Raw genomic sequence first — 27,541 nt, 5'->3', positions numbered from 1 at the left:
ACCCATTAATGTTCCATACAAGAGAAAGGTTGAAATGTGACCTTGGTCCAGACAATTTCAGTTCCTTCCACTGTTTAAATCAGCTTCAAAATGCTGTTGATTCAACCTTATTTTTATGTCTCCTTAAGGATTAAGGAACAATAAAAGGCTGCAAAAGAAAACATGCATAGTTAAAATATTTTGTTTAGCAGAGTTTGGGTATTTTTATTTTATTTTTCCTTTTTAAACACAGATGCAGTATTTGAAATTCTAGAATTCCAGCTTGCAACATCCCAATTGAGCCACCATGGTTAGATCCACCCCAGGTCACCTAACAGCTGCTAATTATGCTGCTGTGCATGATTAGGTTGATTTTGAAATATTCAATTACAACCTGAAGAGCTTAAGATCAAAGAGAGACTGAAATCCAAGGACCAGTTTTACAGTCTGGAGTTTGGGTAACAAAAGCAGCTTTGCCTCTGTGCAAAGGCAAGATGCTACAGAGCAGTGTCTGAAAGGCTGAGATGGGATATTAGGGAGAAATCCTTCCTTGGGAGGGTGGGGAGGCCCTGGCACAGGTTGCCCAGAGAAGCTGTGGCTGCTCCATCCCTGGGAGTGTCCAAGGCCAGGTTGGACGGGGCTTGGAGCAACCTGGGCTAGTGGAAGGTGTCCCTGCCCATGGCAGGGGGTGGAATGAGATGGGTGGAACCTGCTCTGTGATTCTATTAATTCACACAAAGGGTTGAGTCAGACCTTGGCCAGGTCAGTGCAATCCCCACAGACAGGTGCTCTGCTCACCACTGCTTGGACAGCTGTCAAAACCTATAAAAACCAACAAAAAAATCATTAACATCATCATAACCCACTTGTAGCCCCCCATCACATCACTCTGCTACTAAAATAACCTACTTGGTTACCTACCTACTTACCAACCATCCCCACCAAGGGCCAGGCAGCACCACTCAGCTGCTTCCAGTGCCCAGGAGATTCTCTCCATCATCAGCTCCGTGGGTTGTCCCACCCCAGACAGAGAGTGGGCAACCTCTGCAAACACACAGGCCCTTGGGCAACAGGGTCAGCTACCTCAGGTACAGGCACATCCACGCTCCTCATCATCCTTTGGCCACAGAGTTCATTTATTGATGCCAAGATAAAGGGCAAGAGACAAGGGCAGGGGGGGAAGAGAGGCAAACAAACTGAAGAGAGAGCCAGGAGACCTGGAGAGCAAAAAGGGAGATACAGCAGGGATGGGGAGAGGGCAAAGAGAGCAGAGGGCAAACGTGGAGAGAGCACAGAGGGCAAGCAGAGACCAAAGGCAAAGAGGCAGAGAGACAGCAGATGCAGCAGAGTGAGCACTGGGAGGGAGCAGACAGCAGAGAGGGGTGGCAGAGAAGCACAGAGAGGCATAAGAGAGCAGAGAATGAGCACCAAGAGAGAAGGACAGAGAGCAGGGCAGAGAGGAGAGGCATAAACAGGGAGCAGAGACCAAGCAGAGAGTGAAGAGGTACAAAGAGTGAGGGAGCACAGAGAGAGGGGGGAATGAGGCAGCAGAGAGGTAGAAAAGAGGGATGAAGGAGAGAACTGAGAGCTAAAACACAGAGGGCATGAGGTGCAGAGGGCAAAGAGAGTCCACAACACCCTGCTAGCCACCTCTCCCTTGAGGCAAGGGGAACCAGTGCCCTCCTCCTGCCCCAGAACCCATCTCCTCTGCACCTTCAGCCCTGCATCCCAGCCCATCTCATGGCAAACCTGCCCCAAGCCAGACCCTCAGTTCTGCTGTGCCCCCTTTGCAGCCTCTGCCTGGCACCCCAAAACCCTCCCCACCCTCCCAGGGACTCGTTCCACCCCCAGAGCCCTTCCAGTCCCTGCTGTCTCTCCCGGTCCTGGTCACCACCACACGGGACCACGGCGCTTACCAAGGATTACAACACTTTTTATTCCCACGCAGCCATTTCACAGAGTACAAACACAAGACAAGACACCAACACAGCCCCCCCACAACCCACCAGCACCCCAAGGCTGCTCCACCAGGCACCCCAATGCTGCTGCCCTGTGCAAGCAGACCCCAACCCTGCTCTGACCCTCAAACAACTCTGCCGCGGCCCATCACAAAAACACAGCAGGGAATTCCACCCCCCATTTCCCTGGCTCTTGTTCCTGCCCACCAGAAAGCACCTCTTTCCAAGTATTGAGACTGACTTGTCAAGCACTACAGCACAAAACCAAGACTTCCAGAGCCCTGGGGGTGAGTTTGGCTCTCCAGCACACACCTCAGCACCGGAGAGCCAGAGAGTGACACAGTCCCAAGGTGTCACAACATCCAGTGGTGACAATGCACTGCTCTGGCCCACAACCTGTGCCCCAACACCTACCTCTGGCTGAGTCCATGAGCTCCCAAAACCCTGATGGCAGCTCCCAAGGACTGTGGAGACCCACAGCTGTCCGTGCAAAGGGACACACACTCCGGCCTGTCCCACGCTACTGACAGCAGTGTGGGCCACCTACAGTGCAGCTGGAAGGGAAAGCCTGGGGAAAAGTTGCAAAAACCCCTCCTTGAGTCCACACCAATGATAGAAACCTGTAAAAAAAAACCCCAAAGCACAGTCCCACGGGCAGACATCCAGCTCTGTCTCGCCGTTGCTGCCGCTGCGCCCGCCACGTGCCACCTTCACGTCCGAGCTCTCTCTGGGTCACATCCCTCTTCTCTCCTCACAGCAGAGGGTTGGAGGCAGCGTGGCCACTGTGGGGGGGCTGTCTCCTACCCTACAAAGACTCAGGCTGACGCGAGAACAGTTTTTGGCGGGGCGGCAGAGCCGCGCCTACGAGGTCAGGTCCCGCAGAGCCGCGCGCAGCCACAGCCACAGCTGGGCCACCACCAGAGGGGTCACTTGGGCACGGTGCTCCCCTGAAGAGCTGGAGGCTGCCAACACAACGAGATCCGTGTGAGCTGGGGCCCTGGCATGTGTGCAGTGTGCACCTCCCTCCCCGACACGCCGAGTGCCCCTCAAACCATGCCAGTCCTTCACCCTCCCAGTGCCTGATCTCATTGCTGGGCCCCCCTCCCACAAGCCCCCAAACTTACCCATGGCATCTACTCTACCCTGCACCACGCTGTACACTATCATCACCCTCACCAGCTCTTCAGAATCTGCCAGCATTGGCCCTGCAGCCCTCAGGTGCCAGGAAGAGCACACATCTGGCTCCCTGCCTTCCACATCCCTCCTGTCTGCAACACACCGCACCTTCCAGCCGCCTTCCCCGTGCTGCTCACCCCTACAGCCCCTCAGCTCGGGTGTGGAAGCCCCCTGCTCTGCCTGCCCCAAGCCTGGTACTTGCCCCTGCAGCTCTTGCCGTCCCCTTGCAGTGTCCCTGTCACGCAGCTGCACAGGGGTCCGTCCGCCCGGCTCGTGCAGATCTGCTCACAGCCCCCGTTGTCCTCGCACCAGTCCGACCCTGGGCACACACAGCAAAGGGGGACACCTGAGCAACCCTCCCAGACCCCAGTCCTTGGCTGCCTAGGACTGGGATGGCAGACAACCCCCACCCAGCCTTCCCTGGGGTCACACACTTACGCTTCCTCCTGATAGGCCCCACTGAGAGGATCTGCTCCTTGGACTCCTCGGCGAACGCGCTGGCCATCCTCGTGTGCTGGGGGCAGTTCTATTCGGGGATAAATGCCACCTCTGTCACCCTCAGCCCCTGCCTGGGCCCTCTCTGTGCCCCTCAGTCCAGCCCAGCTCCCAAAGGGACTTTCCAACCACACTCAGGTCTCCAGGTGACCTGCCCATGGCAGAGCCTCTCCCCACACAACCCTCCTGCTCTCACCCCCGGGGCTACATCTCTGGTCACCTCTCTGACGCCACATCAACTGGGCTTGCTGCACTCCAACACAGCCCTTCAAATCAAGCAACCTGGCCCCCTCTGCTCTTGCCCCACTTACTATTTTGCAGGAGTATTTCTCCGAGTCACAGAGCGAGACAGCACAGTGCAGGTGAACCTCGTCGTAGTCCCCGATGAACTTGAACACGGTGACGTGGAAGCGACACGTCAAGGACACCCCGTTCTCCTCGATGCCAATGGTGTTGTCCTTTATGTTTTGGCACCTGTGCAAAGCACTGATGCTCACCACGACCCTGCCGTGACCAGGACCCTCCCTCAAGGGACACCACTCTCCCCTGTCCCTGTAAGGCCTCCTCAGCCTGAGTCCCACAGTGGTGTGTTTGTCTGGACAGAGATGTCATGCCCTGCCTCTGTAACCTCCCTCTGGCACTTCCAACTTCATTGTACTCCCACTTCCCAAAATGCCTGTGCCATGATCCGTATCCCCCTGTCTCCTACAGACATCCCATTGCCCATTATCAACCTGAGGGAGGTCACTTCTCTCCACATCTGGGTCTCTTGTCACACACAGGACCTCTGGCCACCTCCACTCTAAGCAAATTAATCCTGCCCTAACAGCACTGGCTGCCCTGTTCCCCACCCTTTTGAGACCTTGATCACCGGCCAAAAATCCAAAACTGATGCCACCACCCCTTCGAGCACCCTCTCCAGCAGACACCATGGAAGCCAACAGGTCGTGCTGGCCCCTGGTCGCTCACCCTCCCTCGATGATGAAGTAGCGCAGCTTGTCGTTGCTGTCCCGGGAGGGGGTCGCGTAGCACTTGTTCAGCATCAGGATCAAGTGGTTGGAGTCGGCCCCGACCACAAAGACCCCCACGTAGAGCACGTCCCGGGTGGTGAGCACCACCTCACCCTGCCGGTAAGGGTGCTTGTAGGACGAGTTCTTGTACAGGGCCATCTTGGTGGTGAAGCTCCCCTCCTGCGTCGGCACCGTCAGGTTAATCACACTAATGATGACACAAAAAATACTGGCTCAGATGGAGGAGAGGCTGGGAGCCCCCAGACTGGTGCCTTGCTCTGGAGCTCTTGCTGCTTCCCCCTCCGCCTGTGCAATTGGCCTTGGCTCCTACCTGAGCATCGGCCTCACAACTGAATCCAGGGAGATCTTGATGTCCAGCTCATAGGCACAGGAGAACTCCACGTTGATGGTCCGGTCCCGGGTGATGATGTTGCCTGTGTTGTTTGCACTCTCGATCCACACTGTGTTCTTGTACACTATGTGTGTGCTGTTGGACTGCAGAGGGAACACAGGGCATTGCTTGAGACCAGCCATCTCCTCCCCTGTTCCTACAGACACTTGGCCTCTAAACAAGCTTTGTGACCCTAAGGATCCTGCTGCCACTCCACTGCCTCTGGCCAGATATGGTATGGAATGGTGGGGCGAGAAACCACAAGGCAGAGTCCTTACTCCACAAGACCTATCTCTGTTCTCCTTCTATCCCTGGGTGGACCCTCAGCCCATGCAAGCAGCTCCCAAGCATCACTTGCATCAATGTGCAGCCCTGCCCCAACACTGGTGTCAAGCTGGGCTGCTGTGGAGGACTGACCCTCACTCCCAGTTCTCCATGCCCCATGTCCCAGCTCACCTGCACCAGGTTGCCACAGTTTCCCTTGGTGTTGTTGATCTGGAAGGAGATGAAGTCCTCCCCTTCGATGCCGGGGCAGTGGCGGTCGTTGACCCGCACCCCCTCACGCTCAAAGCCCAGCTGGAACAGTTTGCACTTGGAAATGGACACCTCCATTTGGGCGGCTTTGCAGGTCACCTCCGCATCAATGATGTCGTGGGTGGCTGGAGGAGAAGATGAGACAAGTTCAGATCACCACCAGCATTCCTCCCCACCACCAGAAATGGGCTGGGATTGCCTCCTGTGGTGTGCCCTGCCTGTCCTACATCCCTGCTCAAAGCACTCCCAAGCCAGAGATGCCCATAACAAGCACCCCAAAAAACCCCTTCGCTGGGTTCCCTGTTCCTCCTCCTGTTCTGACCCGCGAAAAGTCATGAAACCCCAGAGTCCCAGCCCCCAGCACCTCCCTTCCCACAGCTCCAGCAGTACAATAGCCCAGCACACCACCCAGCACCGACCCCACAGCCAGGGCCAGGGCACTCACTGTTCCCATAGGGCGGGGGTTCGATGCAGCCGCACAGCTCCCCGCCGTTGTCCAGCTCGCACGTGCGGTTGGGGCAGTCGGCGCCCACGCAGGGATCTTCCACCACTCCTGCTAAACAGCACAAGGCAGAGCACAGACACGACCTTCACCCTCAGAGCACAGGGCAGGCACCTCTCTCCAACCCCCCTCCCCTCAACCCAGATGGCCCCCGGCTGTCTTACAGCAATTCTCCTTCTCGATCCACTCGGTGCCCAGGATGCCGAAGGTGCGGCAGGCCTCCCCGTAGGCGGCCAGCGAGCCGCACAGCTGGACCTTCTTGTGGTTGTAGCAGCCGTCCAGAAAGCAGGACTCATAAAAGGGCAGCGGGTCCAGGAGGCCATAGCAGGGCTGGAAGAAGCCCTTCATGTCCGTCAGCTTCAGGCAGTAGCTGTCGCTCTGCAGCTCCTGGATCTGGACGTTGTCGCAGGAAGCGGCGTATTGCGAGTACTGCAGCTCGTTGCAGCTGTGGGCACCGGACACATGGCAGGGGGCTTGTGCGGCCAGCCCTGCTCCCACTCCCGCTCTGTGGGAAGGGCTGCCCGACCACTCACCTCTTCTGCATGCCGTTGGTTTTCCAGCTCTGGGCCAGCACCACGCTGCTGACCGCCGGCTTCCCCCGCAGCGTCGCGTAGTCATCCGTCCGGTCGCCGTTGAAGTTGCCGCAGAGGCCGCACACCTTGTTCTGCAGCCGCTCCCCGATGGTGATCTTGATGACGTTGAAGCCGTTGTAGCGGATCTGGATGTCCGGGCTGGAGTCGATGACCAGGAAGCCCTCCTGGCTGAAGATCTTGGTGGAGAGCCCCGTGACGAAGGGGATGCTCACCTGGCTGCCGTTCACCTGGAGCAAGGGAGGACACGGAGTAGATCTCCCTCCTGTATCCTCTGCTTATGGATGTGAGTGTGAGCCACTCAAAAATGGTTCCACTAATGCCTCCCACCATCCCAGCTGTGAAAACAACAACAGTTGTCTAGGGCCCTTGTGGAGAATATTGTGAGTGCCTGAGTGCCATCCCACTCCATTTGGAAGTTGGTATCCCACTCCATTTGGGACCCAGCACTCTGCTCCCCAGCCCATGGAGGGGGTGGACACCCCTGAACGAGACCTTACCTTGACAGTGTTCCTGTCACTGATGAGGATCTGCTCCTCGTTGATGTAGAAGTACACGGGGGAGATGATGGTGAGGTTGGGCGAGGACCACTTGTCGAAGTTGATGATGAGCTGGAAGGAGAAGTCGGGCAGCTTCTGGCAGATGGTGGAGAGGACGAAGGCGCAGTTGGCGGGGAAGCGGAGGAAGGCGCCGTCGAAGGTGCGGAACACGCCCCCTCCCGCCGCCAGGCAGAAGGAGCTGCGGGTGCTGAAGCAGCCGCGGACGCCGTTGCGCAGGGCACACTCCTCGTCCGACTTGCAGTGCCGAGGGTCGCACTGGATCAGGTTGCGCCGGAAGCAGCGGCACCGGCGTGTGCAGTCCCCGTTCCAGAAGAGCTGCTTGGGCTGAGAGAGAAGCACAGGATCACAGAATCAACCAGGGTGGAAAAGACCTCTGAGATCAACGAGTCCAACCGATGACCCAATACCACCTTTTCAACTAGACCATGGCACTGATGCCACATCCAGTCTCTTCTTAAATACCTCCAGAGACTCCTCACTCCAGGGATCCCTGCCCTGCCCTCTGTGGGACAAGGTTTGCACCCCTCTGCCGCACGACAAGCAAGAGTGGGCAATGAGGACAGAGCAAAAGGTGTCAAGAACAGCTTGCACCTACCTTGCAACATCTCTGCTACCCACAGACAAGAGGCAGCTGCACGTTTGCACTGCCATCACAACCTTCCTCACCTCTTGTACACACACAGTGCTAAACACCTCCCTGACCTCTTTCTTGCACTCTGCTGGCCACCAGCCCACCTGTTAGTACCCCAGTACCCCAACCAGAGTTCTTGACATGGCAGCCCAGTGTGTCACCTATTGTCCATGTGCTGAGCTCTGCAATGTGTTTTTCACTTAGGCAATCAAAAGGTTTGATTCTAATATTTAATTTAAGTATTTAATGTAATAATTTAAGGTTTTGATATTTAATACTGGCTCCTTATGGGTGTGGGGCTTGGCAAAGACACCTTACACAAAACAGATTCACTGACACAAAATACAACCTGCTCTAATATGAGCAGTGCTACTAGCGCAGCTCTCTGCTGCATCAAACTCCTGAGTGACATCCAGTAGCTACAAATAAATAAATTTAATGTGAAACAAAAAGTGGAATACCTAGAACAAATGGTTATATAGTACTGGACTTTAGCACTCATCAGAGACAGCCTTCTTAGTCACCACACTTTCCTCTACCAGTTCTCTCCTCTTCTTGACACCTGGGTCACCCTTACTCAACAACAGGATGATGATTTTTGCAGACAGAAATCATCAACTGTATGGTGGTTGTTGCTATGCAGCACACCATGGAAGGACATCCCTCTCCTCTCTACCCCTGGCACCAGCCCAGCTTGACTGCCATCCCCACTCAGGCCCAGAAATATCAGCCAGAGGACGAAAGCAAGCCCTGAGAGAAGGCTTGGAGCTGCTCACCTCGTAGTACTTGCCATCGGAGTAGCAGCCACAGTTGTGGGGCAGGATGCAGCTCTTGCCATTGAGGACGTAGCCGGGGTCACACTGACACCCCTCCACACAGTAGTGGCTGCAGTCGCTCTTGAGCCGGATGGCGGCACAGCGGGGCTGGCACAGGGACACGCAGCTCTCGTAGTGGCTGTTGGGGGGACAGCTGACAGCTGAGAGAGGACAAAACACACTCAGATTAGCTCCCTGGACCAAACCAACCTGGCTCCCCAAAGGGAACACCTGGGACCTGCCACGCAGGGTGCCAGTCAGCAGCATCACCACCCTGTGCGAGAGGTGCCTCTGGGCCATGAGCTTGCTTGTCAGAAGGGAAAACGACACAAATTTAATTTTCAGTCTTGTTAGCAAAGACAATTACTTCCCATCTGATTTGCCAGATAGATTGGCTGCCAGGGAGGCGTGCAGTCCCCATCCTCAGGAGCCTAATTGAACAGAGCATCACAACCTTATCGACGAGGGGCTGCAGCTTCACTAGAGCAAACATGTACTCCTGCCTTCAAAGCCAACTAATATAATTCCTGCTTAACAACAGGGGGATCGCTGATAAATCCTGAGCTTGAGGCTTCCCCTTTTCCACCCCTGCTCCTGCTGTACCACGTGCAGTTTGTAAAGAATAGAGTGTCCCAGGCTTGACCCCACACCCACCACGGGAGGGACTGGCTGCCTGGCTGTTGGCCTCCCCATCCCTGGCACCCCAGAAAAAGAAGGACCTGGAGGCAGGGTGGCACTTACAGCACGAGGTGAAGTTCCTCCAGCCAGTAATGGCAATGCCCTGCGTTTGGCACGTGCTGGCATAGTTCTGCAGCCAGCTGCAGGCTGTCTGCATGGCTCCCCCATCCACACAGGTGTCAAACAGGCAGTTCTTGTAGAAGAAGCCGGGGTTGATCTTGCTGTGGCACTTGGCAAAGACCCCGCTCTGGCTCGGGATGAGGCTGCAGAGCTGCTGGGGCTTCCAGAAGCCTTCCACCTTCCCGCAGGCCGGGCAGCGGTCACCGCAGCCCACGCGGCAGAACGTGTCCCTCTTGGCCCAGCTCTGGACAAAGTCAGTGATGCTGGTGGCCATTGTGCCACCCGAGGCCACCAGGTCGTCCTCGGGGTTGCCGTTGTAGCGGCCACAGAGGCCATAGGTGAGGTTCTGGAAGCCCCGTGGGATGGTGACGGAGAGGAAGGTCTTCCAGTCGTACACCACCTTCAGCCCGAAGTCGGTCTCGACCACGATGTGGAAGCCGAAGGCAAAGATGTTCACCTTGCCCTGGCCCAGCTTCAGGGGCAGGTAGAGACGCTCATCATTGATCTGCAGGGAAGGAAACGATGCACTGTGAGTGGGAATGACAATCACAGCGGCCACAGAAGGACACAAATGGGGGTGGCTTGGCAGTCCCAGAGCAAGGTCCCTGTCAACCTCGCCTCTGCACCCAAAACAAGGCAGCCAAAACACAAACCCCCTCCAAAAGCTGCCTGGCAGCACCGAAGCATCCACATTTCCCAAACCTTGGAAAACCCTGCAGACCATAAGGCCCAGTGCCTAAGAACTCACTCTGTGGTTTGGGAGCCACACAGGCAGACATAACCACACCCCTCCTGTCCTGCACTCACCAGCACGGTGTATTTGTAGGCACGGTGGATGACGATGTTGTAGTTAAAGACCTCCACTTCCACTTGCTTCACCCACAGGGCCAGAGAGGTGTCCCGGTCCTCATTCTTGGCCGTGACAGTGAACGCCGGGAACGTGTCCGAGCGCTCCACCATGGGCCTGGAGATCGTGGTGCACAGGATCAACTCACAGCTGCTCTGGAAGTCGAAGGAGTAGCCATCAAAAGTCAGGTAGTGGCCGTAGCCAGAGATGATGCAGGAGGCGTCAGTGCGGGCGTGGCAGTAGTAGAGGCCATTCTCCTCCAGGCAGTACTCGTCGTCCTTGCAGGAGACATTCTCACAGTACACGCTGTTGTCGGAGCCGTTGCAGTAGCAGAGGAAGTGGCAGGAGATGTCCATCCAGAAGGTCTGGTTGGTGGCCAGCTGCCGCCCCTCGAAGCTGCAGCCGCACTCCCTGCGCGGGATGCAGCGGGTGCCGCGCAGGGCGAAGCCCTCGTCGCACTGGCAGCCCTCGGTGCAGGTGTCCGTGCACACGGGGCCCGAGGCCAGGCTCTCACAGGTCTCCACGCAGCTCATGCACTCCTCAAAGTGGCTGTTCTCCGGGCAGGCCAGAGCTGCAGGGCCAGCAAACAGAGAGCGTGAGTCCCACGGGGTGAGGGACAGGCAAAAAGTGGGAATGGGGTGAGTGGTGACTGATTCGGGGGAAAGAAGCCAGAGGGGAAACAATCCCAGCACCTTGCTGGCCATTGTCTCTGCCAATTTATTTTGCAACCCCTTCTCCTCTCAGCCATCACTGCCCTCACATCAGAGTCCAGTCCTGCCACATGCCAAAAGACACCTCATCCTGCTGTTTTCACAGAATATCCTGAGCTGGAAGGGACCCACAAGAATCACTGAGTCCAACTCCTGACCCTGCACAGGACCATCCCTAAGAGTCACACACCCTGCACCTGAGAGGATCATCCAAACTCTTTGAGCTCTGGTAGCCTTGGTGCTGTGCCCACTGCCCTGGGGAGCCTGGTCAGTGCCCAGTCACCCTCTGGTGGAAGAACCTTTTTCTAATACTCGATCTAAAAGGACAGAACTCCCAAACAGGCACCTCCCTGAAACCTCTGAGGCAGAGACAGGCACTGCCTTCCCACCATGTACTTCCATACCAGGGATTTTTCACATTTGCTTCTTCTGAATTATGAATGTTCTCCCACCAACAGCAAATTTATAGAGCCAGCTAAAAACCAGTGTTATGCAAATTATCCTCTGGTGGTGGCACACAGCACCTCCAGACACCATCTGCGGCTCCAAAACGCTCCTGCACCACATCATAAAACTTCTGCTGCCTCCTGAAATGCCACCCTGAAATCTCTTCGCTGTGAAATGTGTCTCTTCTGGCTCCAGCACGCTCAGAAACTACTGCTGTAATTTCAGCATCCCTTAAGAAACCCACTCCACCTCTGCCCACCCACAAATTCCCAACAAAAAGACTCTGCCCTAAGTATGGTGGGTTCAAAAATCCCTTTCTCCCCACACTGGGTGCTTAAAGGCTTTGGTGGACTCACGGCAGAAGCTGTGGCTCCTCCACTGGCCGATGTCCACGTCGGCGTTCTTGCAGGCGCTGGCGTAGCGTGCCACCGAGTCACACAGCTCTGACACGTTGCCCCCGCTCTGGCAGAGGCGGAAGAGGCACGTCCTGTAGTAGGCTGAGACGTTGACCACGCTGTGGCACTCCAGGAAGGAGCTGTTGGTGGGGTCGTTGATGATGCCGCAGCTGGAGCGGCTCCGGTAGGACTTGAGCAGCTCCGAGTCGTTGTTGCAGGCCATGAGGAGGTCCCCGCACTCCCCGTTGCAGATCTCATCGAAGGTGGTCCAGCTCTCCAGGAAGAGCTCCAGGTTGTCCGTGAATTTGCCCGTGGGCAGGTTGAACTCATCGCTGGCGTTGCCGTTGAAGAGGCCGCAGAGGCCCCCGGTGCAGTTGAAGTAGGAGGTGGAGAGGCGGATCTCCAGGAGCCCTGAGCCGTAGTAGCTGATGGCCAGGAGCCCCTCTGACTCCAGCACGGTGCCATTGTCTCCACGGTAAATTTCCAGGCGTCCAGAGGGGTGGAAATAGGGCAGGTCCACATCATAACCGTTCACCTACAAGGAACAAGCAGATTGAGATTCTTCAGAGAGGGTGATGTGATTTTTCCTGCCATGTTGAGCACACTAAACACCTCCTGACCCTGACCCACCCTCCGAGACCCAGAGCCTCCTCTGAGTGAGGGCATACAGCTGTTTCCTTGCTTTTTGCCCCCAGACAGAGTGTGATTTCCAGGGAAAAAAAACAAGTTGCAGGAGACAACTGACTCAGCAAACAGGAATTGTGGTGCTGTGGCAACAACCTCAGAGCCCTCACATGGTGATGGTTCACTTGGGTTTCCCCCAAGTGCCACTGTGGTGTCTGGTCCACAGCCACAGACCCACAAGCCCTTCTCCAAGGGGACAGGGATCACACCACAAACTCCCATGTCCCACCCTGGCCCTGGGCAGCACCTTTACCTTAATGTCTGACAGGCGGGTGCCTCCAATCTTCACCTCCTGGCCGGCTGCCTGGACCCGCAGCACACGTGGCCCGTTGGGAGCAGATCCCACCTTCTTCTGGCTGATGTCCACCTCGATGAAGTCTGGCCTCTCCGGGCAGGTTTTAAGCAGCGTGTAGGACTGTTCCAGCGGGTAGGGGAAGGTGATGCCATCGAATGTCTGCAGCACCTGGCTCTGCCCCACCAAGCACACGGTCTCCCGCTGGGGGAAGCACCCGCGGTGGCCGCCCTCGATGGTGCAGATCTCTCCCTCGGGACAGGTGGTGTTGAAGCACTTGGCCTCCCCTCCATCCTCGCACTGGCACCGCACCGTGCAGTCCGTGGATGCCCAGAAGGACTCCCCGACGGGGTAGTACCGCCCATCCACGTCGCAGCCGCACTGCGGGGTGGGCACGCAGCGGTTCCGGCTCAGCACGTGGCCCTCGTCGCACTCACAGCCCTCGGTGCAGGGGGAGGCACAGGCCAGTGGGGCTGTGAGGTCTGAGCACGTGGCAGGGCAGCTGCTGGCACACACTGAGTAGTGGCTGAGCTCCGGGCATTGCACGGCTGTCGCTGTGGGGCAGAGGGGACACAAACAGGGGGAACCATAATTATGGCACAGCTCAGGGCCAATTACCCTGTTCCTGTTGACCCACAGCAGAGACAACACACAGAGACCCGTGAGCTCCATTTTGATGGTAGGATTGGCCCCTCCATTCCCTTTCTGTGCTTCCCTGGCCATTCCTGTCACATAAGAGGGGTTTCTCCAAAACCACTCCAGAGCCACCAAACTGCCTGCAGCTATTTGAGGAGGATGGGCTGAGAAGTGTGCCCTGAGCCTGTCCCTGTCCCAGTCCAACCTCCATCTCTCACCAGCTGACTGTCTGCAGAGCAACATGGAGCTCCCACCTCACACCTGACTTCTACAACCCTTTTGCTGGAGCAAGAGTCTGATGCCGTGGAGAGGGACTGATCCGTTTTCCCGACTCCCTCCACGAACTCCCTCCCTTGGAATTCTTTCCCCTCATCTGGGCACACAGGCATCACTCCTCTCCTCCAGAGGGGAAGGTTCCCAGCACAAACACATAAACACTCACCACACCCCGTCTGTGTCCGCCACTCTCCCACCGAGATGCCCAGGGACTGGCACACCGTGGCATATGCCTGGATGGCCTGGCACAGCCCAGTGCCATTATCCCTTGGCACAGGGGCACTGCAGAGGTCATAGACACAGCTGTGGATGAAGGCAGTGGGGTCCACGACCGAGCTGCACTCCCAGAGAGGGCCCCCAGTCTTGTTGATGAAGCCACAGTACTCAGGGGTGAAATACAGGGACTCGGTGGCAGCGTCGCAGAGGCTGCAGTTTTCCAAGCAGCCCGTGGAGCATCTCCTCTCAGGATGTGGCACTTGCCAGCTCTCTCCCAGCTCTGGCACGGACGTGGCCAACCTCCCATCTGAGCGGAGGATATCGTCCTCAGGGTCTTTGTTGTAATTCCCACACAGACCACACGTGGCATTGATGTACGAGCCCGGCACGGAGACGGAGGCATAGTGTTCTCCATCAAAGGTCACCAGCAGGCCAAAGTCAGTCTCCAGGGCGGTGGACAGGCCACTTTGGTAGACTTTGACAGCACCCAGTTCCAGAGAGATGGGCAGGGACACCACCAGGTCATCCACCTGCAGGGACAACACCAGGAGGCTGAGTCAGTGCAGGAAATAGCAGAGCCCTCGTACTGGAACACAGTATGGTGACACCGTGTTATGGTGTCTTAGGTTTAGGGACACGCACAGAAGGACAGCCATTTGTAAGCCACAGGGCTTTTCCACCATGCCTGTCACGCGTGCCCACTCCCCAAGGACACACAAGGCCCAGAAGTGCCATCCCACGCTCTCCAAGCTGTTGTCACAGCCTCACTGCCACCTCAGAGAAGCCAGCCTGGCAAGTTCTCCCCATCCACCAGCAGGGCTCTCACCTTTGCCTTCCCAAAGCCACCCTTGGGGAGAACAATCTTGTGCGAGTAGACCTCCACAAAAATATCCCTGAGCCAGGAGACGGAGGAGCCGCCTCGGTTCTCATTCTTGGCCTCCACGTTGAAGTAGGGCAGGTGGGAGCCTGGCCAGCACAGCCTGGCGAGGAGGTAGGAGCAGGAACCCTGGAAGTGAAAGAGGAAGCCGTCGAAGGTGTGGTAATGAGGATCTCCGAACACCACGCAGGTGCTGCTCTCCACCGGCACGCACTGGAAGAACCTGGCCTTGCTCTCACACGCCTCAAAGGGGCCGCAAGCCACCTCCTGGCAGAGGATCTCATTGTTGAAGTCCAGGCAGCGGCACTTGGTGCTGCAGTTGGCGTTGTCCCAAAAGATCTCCCCTTGGCGGAGAAACTGCCCTAGAAAGACAGAAAGGGGAAAAACCCACGCTACATCACTTCTCCAGACAGAGGAGCCAAGTGCACCACGTCACCTCAGAGGGGTCTGCTGGCCCCGTGGTCAAGACCACCACCAAAGTGTCTTGCCACTGGGCTTCTCGGCTGCTTTCTTTGTGCAAACTCCCAGCAAGTGCCATTCAGCAAAGTGCTGCAATCCCAAGCTCTGTTTTCAGTATGTGGTCCATCCTCTTCAAGTCCATGGAAAGCTGAGGGCGCTGTCACAAATCCAGGGCGAGTGCTGCAACACACAGGCTGGAAAACTTGAAGGCTATTCCCTACATTTTGGACACCCACAACTCTCACTCTGCCTCAGTACTGCAGGGCACAAGAGTCACTTGTGCTCTTTTCCCAAAAGGAAAGTCCACTGGTAAAGCTGATGCCTTTTGGAGGCTGTTCCCAGCACTGTCACTACACTTGTGCTGTCCTTCAGCATTTTGCCACCTCCATCATTGCTTTGCTGGTTAAAGTGTGACTCTGCCACCAGCAGCCCTGGAGCAATTTACTCCCATTCAGAAAGAGCTCGTAGCAGTTAGGAAACCAAAAGAGCTGTTGATAAGTAACTTCCACACCACACCCCAGCCACAACGGGAGCGCTGAGTGATCCCGCAGACTGAGCAGACGTGGCACTATAAAGGGAGGCAGGTTTGTCTGGTGAGAGACGTGAGAGGCTGAGAGAAGACAGGAGAACAAGGGTGGCAAGTACCCGGGAGAGTTTCTCTCTCCTCCATCTGGCCATCTTTCACACTTCTCAGCCGCGTGGCTCCCGCCGTGCGCTGCCTGAATTTACCTCTCCTAAACTTTTGTGCTCTTCCCTGCCTCCTACCAAAAAAAAAAAAAAAAAAAAGCTATTTTCCACTTCCCTGCAACAAATGTCTCCTCTTAGTAAGTCCCACATGCCAGCCATTCTGGTGTGGGGGATTTGGGAAAGGAGTGTCATAAGGCTCTGACACCTCGTGCTGCATCTCCTCTCATAAAGGGCAATCAGACATTCAGCGTGAAATTTAAATCCAAAGTAGTGGGATTTACTCACACTCCCTCATCACCTGAAAACCCAAGATGCCTTCCACCCCCTTTGCAAAGTCCAGCCTTTTTTTCCTGGGGTCAGCAGCTGGAAGGGGCTGGAGCAGTTGGATCTAAAACTCTGCTGTGGCTGCAAGAGCCTCAGAGCCTTCTTGGTACAATCCTAAACCGGGACATAAAGAAGCCTCATGTCTCCAGTGTCCACTCACAAATGACAATCCTCTCTTGCTGGAAAGACTCCTGGAGCACTGTGGAGGCTCCTGACAGTTTTATTTGTCAAATGGCAACACAGTAATCTCTGTGCAGCAAAGTCCCTGTGCAGTCACTGTGTGCATTGATTAATGCGTTTATAGCCCTGTGCTCTGTGTGACACAGGCACAGGCTCTGCACAGGGAAAACCTGTTCTTCCTCCTGTAGAAACAAGGGAAATTGGACCACAAGGCCAGCTTCCCTAATGTGGGGGCCAGAGGAAATTGCTGTCCCCAGGTCTTTCCTGTTGCCACCTGGAATTTGGGTGCAGCAACCAGCGACTGGCACCTACTCTCGTGTTTCTGTCCCCACAGCTTGTGGGGATGCCTTGGCAAAAACACAGCAGCCCAGAGCAGTCAGCACCTCTCCACCAGCACCCCAACAGCATCACCTTTTGCTACACTGCACCCCAAAATCTGCAAACAAGCAGTGCCATTCCTCCCTTACCTCTCAGGCTGCAGCCATTGGCAGGGTCTATTTCTCTGCCATCTACTTTGAAAGCCCAGCGCCCAGGGACGTTCACGTTGGTTGTCTCTTCGATATTCACAATGTCTGGAGTTCTGGAGCCCGGGAGGCTGAAGAAGTTGGTGAAATTTCCCCCATTGAAACCAGCCTAAAGCAGAGAGAGAGCAAATTCCATCACCCATCTTGGCCACAGGAAAGCGATTCCGCGTTTCCTCACTTCTCTGCCCCCTCCTCTTTAGTTTCAACAACTCCTCTCAGGGATTGCAGTTTTCAGTTAGCTTTGAAAAGCTAAATGGGTACTACAAGCAGAATGGATGTATATTTACAGATTTAGGTATGTGTATATACATGTGTTTGTAAATATAGATCTAAGGGAGTATGTATTGAGTGGCCAAGATGAAGTGAGGAAGCAATGCAGGGAAACTCTCCTTATGCAGGAACCTTCCCCCCTCCCCCTAGGCAGATGGAACTGCTGCCATCACCAGATTTTGGGTGCCCAGCAGCGGGATGCAAGGAGTGCTGGGGACAGTGGGGGACTAGAGTGGCACGAGGAAGCATGGACATGTTGGGAAAGCCACAGGCAATCATCCAAGAGTTCAACAGAGACAGGGATATGGCAGCAAGAGCCTCACCTGGGCCACCACCCCACCGAGACCAGTCAGGGGGTCCCCTCCACTGGCTGTCCCCGTGGTCCAGTTGATTTCATGGTAGTTAAATATGGCAAAGGAAGACACTCCATCTGAGATCAGGACAGCTTGGAAAGTGTTCACCTGTGGAAAACCAGGAGCACATTTCACGAGGTGATACTGCTTTTCTCACGCTGTTTGCCTGTCCTTTCACCATGTTCATCTCAAGCCTGGGCAAGACACAGGAGCCTCGCAGTGAAGAGTTGCAGAAGCTGAACTAGACCCAAAATACGCCTGTGCTTGCTGCCACAACTCCACCAGCTCCTATCCCTGCCCTTCCCTCCACCTGGGAGGACGACAAGTCCATCTCTGATCCAAGTGAACACCAATAGATGGCAGCATGAGAATGAGCTCACGGGGAAGAGGCAATGGGCAGGATTCGGGTTGCTAAGATCTGTTATCTCCTCTTACCCTATCTCAGCTTTATCCCTCGCTGCATTATCTTTCCCAGTTCCCTTCCACATCCATATCCTACAATACTGCTAAAGGTGGATTACATCCAAGCCAGCCATGTATATCATGCACTTTGCTGGCTGCCAAATCCCCTCGCTCCCTGCTAAATCTGCTGCTCATGTTCTTCCTTTCCCTTGAAATGACTCTGCATTTCCAGCCCCCCCAGCTCCAGACACATTCCAGCAGGGCTCCAGGTGGGAAGAGTCCGCTTTGCCAGGTGGTGAGGGCAGCATAATCCCCATTTTCCATTTATAGCTGTGTAGAAAGGCAGAAGAAGCCTCCTTCCTTGAGATATTCCCTCTATCCATGCAGATCCAGCAGCAGAGCTCATTGCTGGGAATGAAGTCAATCACTTCTCTCAGCCTCTTGCATTTTCCTGTCCTTCCCGTCCCTGCCCTTCCTCTGCTCTGGGACCATGCCATGACAACTGCTCCTCCTGCCTCTGAGCAAGCAGGATTTTAGCAGGGCACTAAGTGTGGGATGCCTTTCTTTTAAATAATCAAGAGCAATACAAGGAGCCTGGTGCTAAACCCACTGGTTTGATTCTGGGCTCTGAGGATGCCTCAGGACCGCAGAGGGGAGCCCAGGGCTGCACACACTGCTTGCACACCACAAGGGAGGTCACTTCCAAGGCACATAAGGGCTCCTGCCATGAGGAATCTCGAACACAGAGGCAAAGCAGGCTTTGGGAGCTGTCAGGAGAGTGAGAGGTGTGGGCAGAGCAGCTGCAAATGGCACAGTTCACACCGGGGTGGGAGGGAGAGCCACTGTTTCCACTCCTGCATCCTTTCCCTGGGATTCTGCCTCCTACTTCTGGTGTCTCCTGCACACTTTGCTCACCTTGGCCAAGTCTTCTGCCATGCTGTGAGATCACTAACACGTCACACATAAAGTCAGGATCACTCTGAGAGTGCAACAGCAGCTTTCTGGTGGGGCAGCAAACCCTGCTCTGCTCAGGGGCCTCTCAGAGAGCGACAGGAGGTGACCTGGTGCCAGGTGTAAGATGGTTGGAACTTCCATCACACCCCAAAATCTCCCTCTTTGGTTCTGATGGCCCCTGAGCACCCTTGCTGCCTCACCAGGCTCTCAGAAACTGAGCTGATTTCGGGTGACATCACGAGACAGCAACTGCAGCGTCCCAGAGGCCACATTCCCCAAATTGTTTTCTGCAGCTTTTCTGCATTGCGATGAATCTCCTGCTTAAGTTGCATCGTGCTGTTCCACGTGCCAACCCCGAGCCCTGGCTGCTGCTGAGCAGGAAGGCTGCTCCATAACGAAATAAATTGCATTGTGTTGCAAATGTAATTCTTCAGGCAATACACGAATCTCTGTATTGCTTCCTGTCTGCAAATAAATATATATGTGGGGTTTTTTTCTGCAAATGCTGCCAGGACTGGCAAAAAATATGCATTAAATCTCGAGCTTCTCTAACAAATGGGAAAGAGCTGGACTGTTTATCAGAGCCAACTCCTCGAGACACAAGAAACCAGCTTTTGGCACTTGCTAATCCTAAACAAGCCTTGCCCCAAACAATAGTTGGGATCCCTCACTCCCCAAGTGTTCAAGGCCAGGTTGGACAGGACTTGGAGCAACCTGGTCTAGTGGAAGGTGTCCCTGCCCATGGCAGGGGGTGGGACAGGATGAGCTTTGAGGTCCTTTCCCACTCAAACCATCCTAGGATTGTATCTGCACCCTAAGCCTTCAGCTACCAGGAGTCCAGCACGGACCTCCCAACATCAGCTGCAGCCACAGCTCACATATTAACCAGATATTTAGAAGCTGTTCATGCCCTAAAAAACCACCACACTGTCATCTCCATCCTCTGAGATACAACTCATATTTTTAGAAACATAATATGGTTGAGTCATGAGTGTGACTCTGGTCAGTCTGACCGGTCTCCCCTGCAGTTGTCATCACAAATATCTGCATTTGTATCTAACAAAAAATAAGCACACTGTGATCAAGACAAACACTCCTAAGTGGTGTCAGAGCCCTGTTTAGATACACTGCCTGCAAATACCAGAGAGGGGATGCTTTCCCTGGAGATCTGAGAGCAGGGAGCGAGGCTCATATGGGCTCCCACGAGACAGAAAGGTGAAAGGACCATGGTGCTTCTCTGCCCAAGGGGAACTGAGGAGCACAATGAAACACAGTCAATTTTACACACAAAAGACAATTATGTAATTGATACACAGATATACAGATATACAAATACAGACATACATCCAGAACCACGCTCTTACCGGTGTCGTGCTGCTGCCCCCGTAGAACGTGACCTCCTCCCAGGTGACAATGAAGACCCAGGTGGCAGAGAAGGAGGCCATGTCCTTGAAGTGCTTGTGGACGTCCTTGGAGGCTCTCCTGAGCAGCCTGGGGTCTGTGCTCTCCCTGTAGTAGACGTCCCCCCGGATGCCGTTGTGCACGTCGGCCCAGAACGGCGCCACGAAGGCGCGGCCGTCGGCCAGCGGGAAGGCCTCGGGGGTGAACTGGCTGACCAGCGTGTTGAAGGAGATCACCCCGTTGTTGTTCACCTGCACCAAGAGACCCACCCTGCCTGAGCAAGCCTTTGCAGGCAGCAGAAACCCGCTGGTTTCTCAGAAAACGTGGGGTGAGAGGGTTTCGCCTGGAGGAGACTGAGATGGTGACAGTGGGTGAGGCAGCCTGACCACCCTGGCAGAGATTCTGCTTCATCCCACCAGGGGTGGCCAAAGGCTGATGTAGGAAGCCCAAAAAGCATCCTTGAAAAAGCCCCAAAAATCCCTGAAAGGTCTACAAAACAGGGCCCTACAGGACAAAAAAGGAGAGCAGCAATTTGTCCTTGTCTTGGGCACCCACAGAACTGTTGCCCATTTTCCTCCCCATTTTCTTGTTTCTTGTCATGCAACAGGAAAAATGTCCCTCGTGTCAAGCCCTTAGCTTTGCTGTACCATTTAATCACCTACAAAGAAAATTTACTGCCTTTTATATTCCTTTCCCATGAACATTATCCCATTAAATATACCTTTGACTTTCTTAATCATAAAACCTATCAGTTCACGAAATCTAAGAACTTGTCAGGTAGTTGCTAATAAATCTTCCCCTTCCTGATGACAGGGAGAGAGCATTTAAAATACAACCTAATGACAAGGAAAAGAGCCAAGGGAAGGTCTGTTTGTCCACTTACATAAATGCTTCTGTAGGGGACTCCAAAATAGATGAAAGGGATGGAGATCCTGATCTCGGGAGAGCTTCCATCATCAACTTTGGGTGTTCTTGTGTCATTCTGCCAGAATGGATACAGACTACCCATGGTGTGAGCTGGAAGGAGGGAGAGAAGAGAGTCCTTCAGGCAATGTCAGGACCTGTTCTGACTTCAGAGAGGCCACAGCAAAGCCACAGCAGAGGTTCCAGCTCTGGGACTGGGACAGGGTCAGGAGAAAAAGCATCATTCAAAGGTTGGTTGAGGCAACAGCAAAGTGACCCCAAGATGCAGGACAGTTGTAGCTTTGCTTTTTGCCTTCCATGTGAGTGCCATCAAGTCATACCCCTCATCTCTCTGCTTCTCATTGGGACAACAAGGACAACAGGTCCATCCTCCCTGCTCCATGATGGGCAGGACTCGCTGGTTTAGGTGGTGAGGTGTTCAGGGGAGCAAACAGCACCAACCCCAACCCCCAGGGCCACGTTCCTGGCAGTGTCCACCTCCCTCCTACCTGCAGAGCCCTCCCTGTTGGACCCCAGGGCTCCTGGGGCCGGGTCACAGCCTGAGGTGTCACGGCTGCTCTGACATTTCCCAGCAAAGTCAGCTTTCCTGCTAAAAGGCACTGCCAGTGGACATAACTGTCTCTCCTAAAAATACTTCAGAAGATGGTTTTGACACATCTCATTACAAGCCTGCTGCTTTCTACCAGCCTAAAATCCATTGGCTTGAGGCACAGTCAGGCACTTCTGGCCCCTGGGGACACGTCCCCTCCCATCACAGCCCCTGTCAGACCCCTGCTGTCATCTCATGTCCTGTTTCCAGTGTGCTCCTCACAGAGCAAATGGGGATTTTTCTGGGTTTTCCCCTCCCCTCTTTAGTGTAGAAAAGCCATGCCCTGTCCTCACAACATTCAATCTTGGCCGACACGAGGTCACAGGATCTGAACAATCCCAGCTCTGGATACAGGACGTGCTTTTACTTCCTGGGCCCAACCTTGTGCTTTCAGGGGACTCAGATGGGGCCAGTTTGCTCTGTTCCCCACTCTTACACACACAGGGGGGGCTCTCCTGATGCCCAGCCCAGGGGATGCTCCTTCTCTGCCATCCTGAGGATGCTTCATGCTGGAAATTGCCTTGGAATAAGGAGAATAAGTTGAGTCCTTCACAGGCTCAACTGGTCCAATTTTCCCAGGGGAAAAGGAGACAAGGGCAAGCCTGGCCTAACCCACTGGCATCCTGATTTCCTGAGACCTCTGAGTGGCCTGAGTGCCCCACTGGACATAAAGGGAGGTGGCATGTGATGGTTTCCAAGCCACAAGGTTTGGTTTCACAGATATATCCAAAGGGCCACGGCAAAACTTTGGGCTGACAGGTAGTAAAATAAGTCATTTCACAGCTGTTACACACCTGAAAAGTTATTACAGCCAAGGCATAGCTATGAGACACAGATTTTACTGATTTTTAAAACAGGGAACTCAGCAGGCACTCCTTAATTCCAGCTCCTTTAGCACTGCTGGGGCCACGCTGCTGTTCCTACTTAGCAGTCCTAACACTGAAATTTTTTCCAACTGATTTTATAGTGACTGGTCAGACCAACTCAACCTCTGGAAAGCTCCCACGTGCACACACAGCCATATAAACGATACACACAAGCATCCCTTAAAATTCCCAGCCTCTCCCTCCCCATGGGAAACACTCAGTTCACCCTGGGGGTGTTTTCCCAGCCCTCTGGGGTCTCTGGGCACAGCAGAGCTGGGGAATTTTGGGCTCCCAGCACTCCAGCAGGAGACACTCACCTCGCTGCCGGGCTGTTATCACCAAAAGGGCCACCCAGGTTCCCAGAAACGATCGTTTGTTCATCCTACAGGAAGGGAAGAAACCCAGACATGCATCACATCGGTAGGAAAACACATCCTTAAGGATACCCCAAGCCCTGCTGCTTCCTGAAGCCAGGTGGATGTTTCAGAGGTGGAGGCCCCTCACCTGCCAGGCAGACCCGAAATGCCTGTTCCATGGAGTGATGCAGAGAGAATTCCCTGGGGATAACAGCAAATCACCTGCAGGCACTGCCAAAGGAAGCCCAGAACCACAGGGAAGAGCTGCTGCTGGTTTCACGTGGATTTTGGAAGCTGTAAATAGCCCCAGCTCTCCGTGGGCTCTTGATTCTCCTGAGGGTTCAAAAGCAATTCCTCCCTGATCCGCTCGGTGCAGGGATGGACACTCCTGCCCAGTTCCAAGGGGAGCAGCTCTGCACTGCTCCAAACACAAGAGTTGTGGTGTGCTCTCACGGTTAAGGGGCTTCAGACACCACTTTGACTAATCCTCTGTGCTGGCTCCTACCACAACCACCACTTACTGGTTTGAATGAGCCCAAACATTTACACAGTTGGGCACCTCCTTGCTGCACAGGAATCAGTGGGAGAGAGAGAGAGAGGGAAAATGAAAGAGAAAACCCCGTGCCAGCTTTAATTCCTTCTGTGCCTAATGCAATTTGTTACTCATTATTAATCCAATAGAAAATATTGCTAAAACACCTGCTTTGATTTCTTCGCCCATCGAGTCCGTGATTACACACGGGTAGGGCTCACACAGAGCTCCTGGGAAGGTCTTGTGTGTTCCCAATGTGTGTGTGCCAGTGGGAAAAGTACATGATCAGCTTCACACACCCATTATGCACAGCTTAAGTTTCCAGATCAGCCCCTCCACCTTCCCAGCTTTAAATATCTGACTGTAAAAGCCAGCGTTGCTTTGTGTCCTCCGCAGATCTGTTTTTATGGGGTTTGTGGATCAGCAGATCCAACACCTTCTAAAGGCACACATATACATACACAACACACAGAGTGCACAGGGGGAACATCCCATCATCTGTCCCACATCACTTCCACTTGATTCCCACTTCTGGGAGCTTGAAAAGTATGGAACACAGCGGACAGAAAGTTCCTCCCTGTTCACTGCTGCAGTCACATCAATGCTGCTCCCAGCTACCACATTCTCCATTGACTAGAAATCACTCCACCAAGGAAAAGTTTTGCCACATTCCCTGTCTTGGGAAGATGAAAAGAGGATGACAGGATTGTAAATTCTGTGGATTCATTAGCAGAGAGCAGGCAGAGAGTGACTAGTGAAGACTGTGGCAGTCTGAGGACAAGAGCAAGACTGGCACCACTCGGCAAACACGACAGACTTAATAAAGAACATATTATTTAACATATCCCATTCAAACTACAATTATTTAGGTATGAAAAAAAAGATTACCAACCTGTTTCGTGGACTAGAGGAGCGATCAGGTCTGAAATTTTAGACCAATCTTGGTGGAGCAGGGTGAAGTCCTATGTCAATGGAGAATGCATGCCGGTCCTCCCGTGCCAATCCTTGCTGGGGACTGAAAGGATGGCTCAGTCCCCTGCTCTCCCAATTGAAAACTCCCCTTCTGTCAATGCTCTTCCAGGGCTGGAGCAGTGTTGAGTTGCAATCACAACTGTTGCCTCTATTGATAACCAGCAAGCTAATCTGGAGATCAGATTCTGGCCTGGAGAGGGAGAGGAGCCTCTTTCTTCCCCAAAAGCTCACCCCCTTCAGGTGGATTCAGATGGAAATGCCAGTGAGCCGGAGCTGGGCTCGCTGCTGTGCTGCTCAGGGGAAAGAAAACCCAACCCTCAGAAGAACTGAGCCCCTTCCTCCTTTGTGTAAAAGGAAAAAAAAAAAAGCCCATCTATATAATGTTACAGGATTAGCATTAAGCAGTGCTAGGCTCAAAGTGCCCTGAACTTTCAATGGAGCTACTTTGCCATCCAGGTCTTGCTTTACTTTCTGTAACTGACTTCTGCTTTTACAGGTGGAAAAGGAAAAACTCACCCAGTCCAGTGTTCTCCCTCCAAATGTCCCAGGGAGGCTTTCCTTGCTGTTCCTGTTTCCACCTGCTCTGGGAGGGCTGGCTGCTGCTGGTGGGGAGTCTCACTGGGGGACTGGTGTGAGTGTTTATTACTGTTTTCACTCCTACAACCTGCAATTTCCACAGGGATTTTCCCTGCCCCTGGCATCTGGGCTGATAGATGATACACAACTAGCTTTGGGCTGTGGGAGTAGCTGGGGTGAGCTGACCAAAGTTCCTCACTTTCTGTACCCTGGGAAAAGAATTCAACCACTTTCATTGCGTTCAGATCCACGTCAGATGAGAGAGGGAGAGGTGGAATAGCAGCTGAGGGGTGAAGGATGCCACCAGCAGAGCCACGTTAGAGCTGATTTTCCAGCCTGCAGCAAGACTCAGGTAGGACAGGCAGAGCTCCAACCCATCGTGGGAAAACAGCCTGACCTTGGCTTTTCCTTCCTGACTCTCTGGGTGGGTGCCTTTTATTTTCCCTGTTAGGAGTTAGTTATTCCTCCTGTGCTCCCTGTACACCCTCTCTCTGCCCCTTGTCAGGAATGGAGAGGGCACAGGAATGCCAGCAGCCCAACAAGAACCAGAGAAGCCCAGACTTCTTTTTTTTTTCCCAGGAGCCTGGGGGCTCCTAGAAGTGTGTTTAGCAAGTTCACCCCCAAAGTGCTGCATCTTACATCAGCAGTTTCCTTCAGCACATCAGGGGCACCAGGCAACACACCACCTCCACAGCAAATCCTGGAGTTTGCTTTTTCTTCATCCTCCAGACGTGGCCTTGTTAACAAGAGTCTTTCATTTTTAAAATTTATTTGTGCCCTTTTCTAAACCAACAACTATTTTAGGAGGGCAGGGGGATATCAGCACTGATATTCCAGGGACCCATTACTTCCAGCCTGCCACTCCATGCACCCTGGCTCTTCATTTTAAACATTACCAGCCACAGGAAAATCAATTGACTCCTCTCCTTCTGTTTTGTAACACAGAGAAAATTGGTGAAAATAGGTTTCCCTCTGCTCCTTTTTCAGTTTAATATTCTGGTCCTGTTCGTCCTGGGCAAGACCACACTGATGAAGTTTGATTAGGTTTCACTGTCTCTTTGGGGAGGACTTTGTCTTCCAGGCTGTTTTCTTTTGGCAGGGGATGTTCCCATCATGCAGTGCTGGACACATCAGAGCTGAACAACCAAACACTTCTCTTTTTTTTTTTTTTTTTAATTCTTCCAGCAGAAAACTTCTTCCCATGCCTGACCTCAAGAAAAAACAAGCATGAAAAGATGATACAAAAGGTCCTTTGGCTGCTTCATCTCAGCAGAGCAATCACAGGCATTCCCATTTCAAGGGACCCAGCACAGCTGGGAGACACCTGGGAGGGGTTTGCCAGGAGCTCTGTCCCATCTGGAGGGACATTCTTCTTCCTCCTGCCTCTCCCCAGGGTTATTTGGTGCAGGCCACGAGGATGGAACTTGTTTTATCCCCAAGGCCAGTCCCAGTGAGGACATGGAGCAGAAAACAGTGATCTCAAGCCTCATTCCTCACCTGGAAGTGGAGATGAATCACAGCCATGGAGAAATACAGCCCAGGAGAGGACTAGATCTTCCTTCTCCTTTCAAAAAGCACCATCACAGGTGAGGTGGCTGTGCCTGAGCTCTCAGCACACACATCAGCAGCACAAATACACCCCGGCAGCTCTCACTGCACCAAAGCTGTGAGTTAAACATCTGGGTCAGACCCACAGGAACGTTTTGCTTCAAGGGGAACACAAAAGGGCAAAGCTCAGGACACCTTTTTTTTTTTTTTTTTTTTGTGTAAAAACTTACATAAGTTTATTGAACTGATCCAAACCAATTACCTATTTGGCCTGAATTCCACTGCTAAGTCTGCGAGCAAACCAAAGGCAAGTCGTGGGAGCGGGAAGAATATCCCCCGTGAGAGAAACCAGGATAAAAAACGAGATGGACTTACAGTTCTTTTTCTTTGAAATTACACATGGATGCAACATTAACAGGGAGCAAGAACAGATCTTCATGTTTAAACTATATTTGAAATTTCCAGTAACTGCAGGAAACCAATCACAGAGGCAAAGGCCCGAGATGGTTGAAGTCCCTCGAATGTTGCTCTGGGGAAGGCATCTCTCTGCCTCCTACAGAAGTGCCACATCCAAACGAGGGAGGCACAGCTGCCAGGAATACATATTTTAGCCTCTGGGCTGCTTCCAGCACCTCGTTTGCATTTTCAAATCTGCACACGAACAGAACCTACAGAATTTCATTTACAAGCGAAAAACGGCAACCGAGGAGGCAGAGCCAGTGCCAGAGATTCCAGACCCAAGGAGACCCTCCCCAGAGGCAGCTCCTCCCGGGCCACCCTGGGCCACACTCTCACCGGCCACTAG

The 27,541-nt window shown here is 53.8% G+C and overlaps 1 protein-coding gene across 4 annotated transcripts; it reads right to left on the bottom strand.

Annotated features, from left to right (window-relative positions):
• Positions 1–1,427: 1,427 nt before the first annotated feature.
• TECTA (tectorin alpha) lies at positions 1,428–26,943 on the bottom strand. Of its 4 annotated transcripts, none has more exons than XM_027655514.1 (25): positions 25,129–26,943; positions 24,533–24,953; positions 23,070–23,134; positions 21,257–21,390; positions 20,337–20,624; positions 17,587–17,724; positions 16,937–17,102; positions 14,769–15,181; positions 13,893–14,472; positions 12,776–13,368; positions 11,800–12,373; positions 10,247–10,857; positions 9,383–9,944; positions 8,603–8,802; positions 7,136–7,519; positions 6,579–6,865; positions 6,210–6,490; positions 5,989–6,099; positions 5,466–5,668; positions 4,950–5,113; positions 4,578–4,826; positions 3,920–4,082; positions 3,552–3,639; positions 3,316–3,432; positions 1,428–2,899 (listed from the first exon to the last, which is right to left on the bottom strand). In XM_027655514.1, the coding sequence occupies exons 3-25, from the start codon at positions 23,131–23,133 to the stop codon at positions 2,799–2,801; spliced, it is 6,471 nt and encodes a 2,156-aa protein (XP_027511315.1). In that variant the 5' UTR covers position 23,134; positions 24,533–24,953; positions 25,129–26,943; the 3' UTR covers positions 1,428–2,798. The 4 variants fall into 4 exon arrangements, with proteins under 4 accessions (XP_027511315.1, XP_027511317.1, XP_027511318.1 ...); XM_027655516.1 differs by having other exon boundaries at positions 24,533–26,393; positions 26,686–26,943; XM_027655517.1 differs by having other exon boundaries at positions 2,812–2,899; positions 3,251–3,432; positions 24,533–26,943.
• Positions 26,944–27,541: the final 598 nt, after the last annotated feature.

Source organism: Corapipo altera, unplaced genomic scaffold, assembly GCF_003945725.1.
Source record: "Corapipo altera isolate COAL_440 unplaced genomic scaffold, ASM394572v1 71, whole genome shotgun sequence".
Classification (NCBI taxonomy): Eukaryota; Metazoa; Chordata; class Aves; order Passeriformes; family Pipridae; genus Corapipo; species Corapipo altera.
Note: the sequence above shows the minus strand (reverse complement) of the source record. Positions and strands in the feature narration are given on the sequence as shown.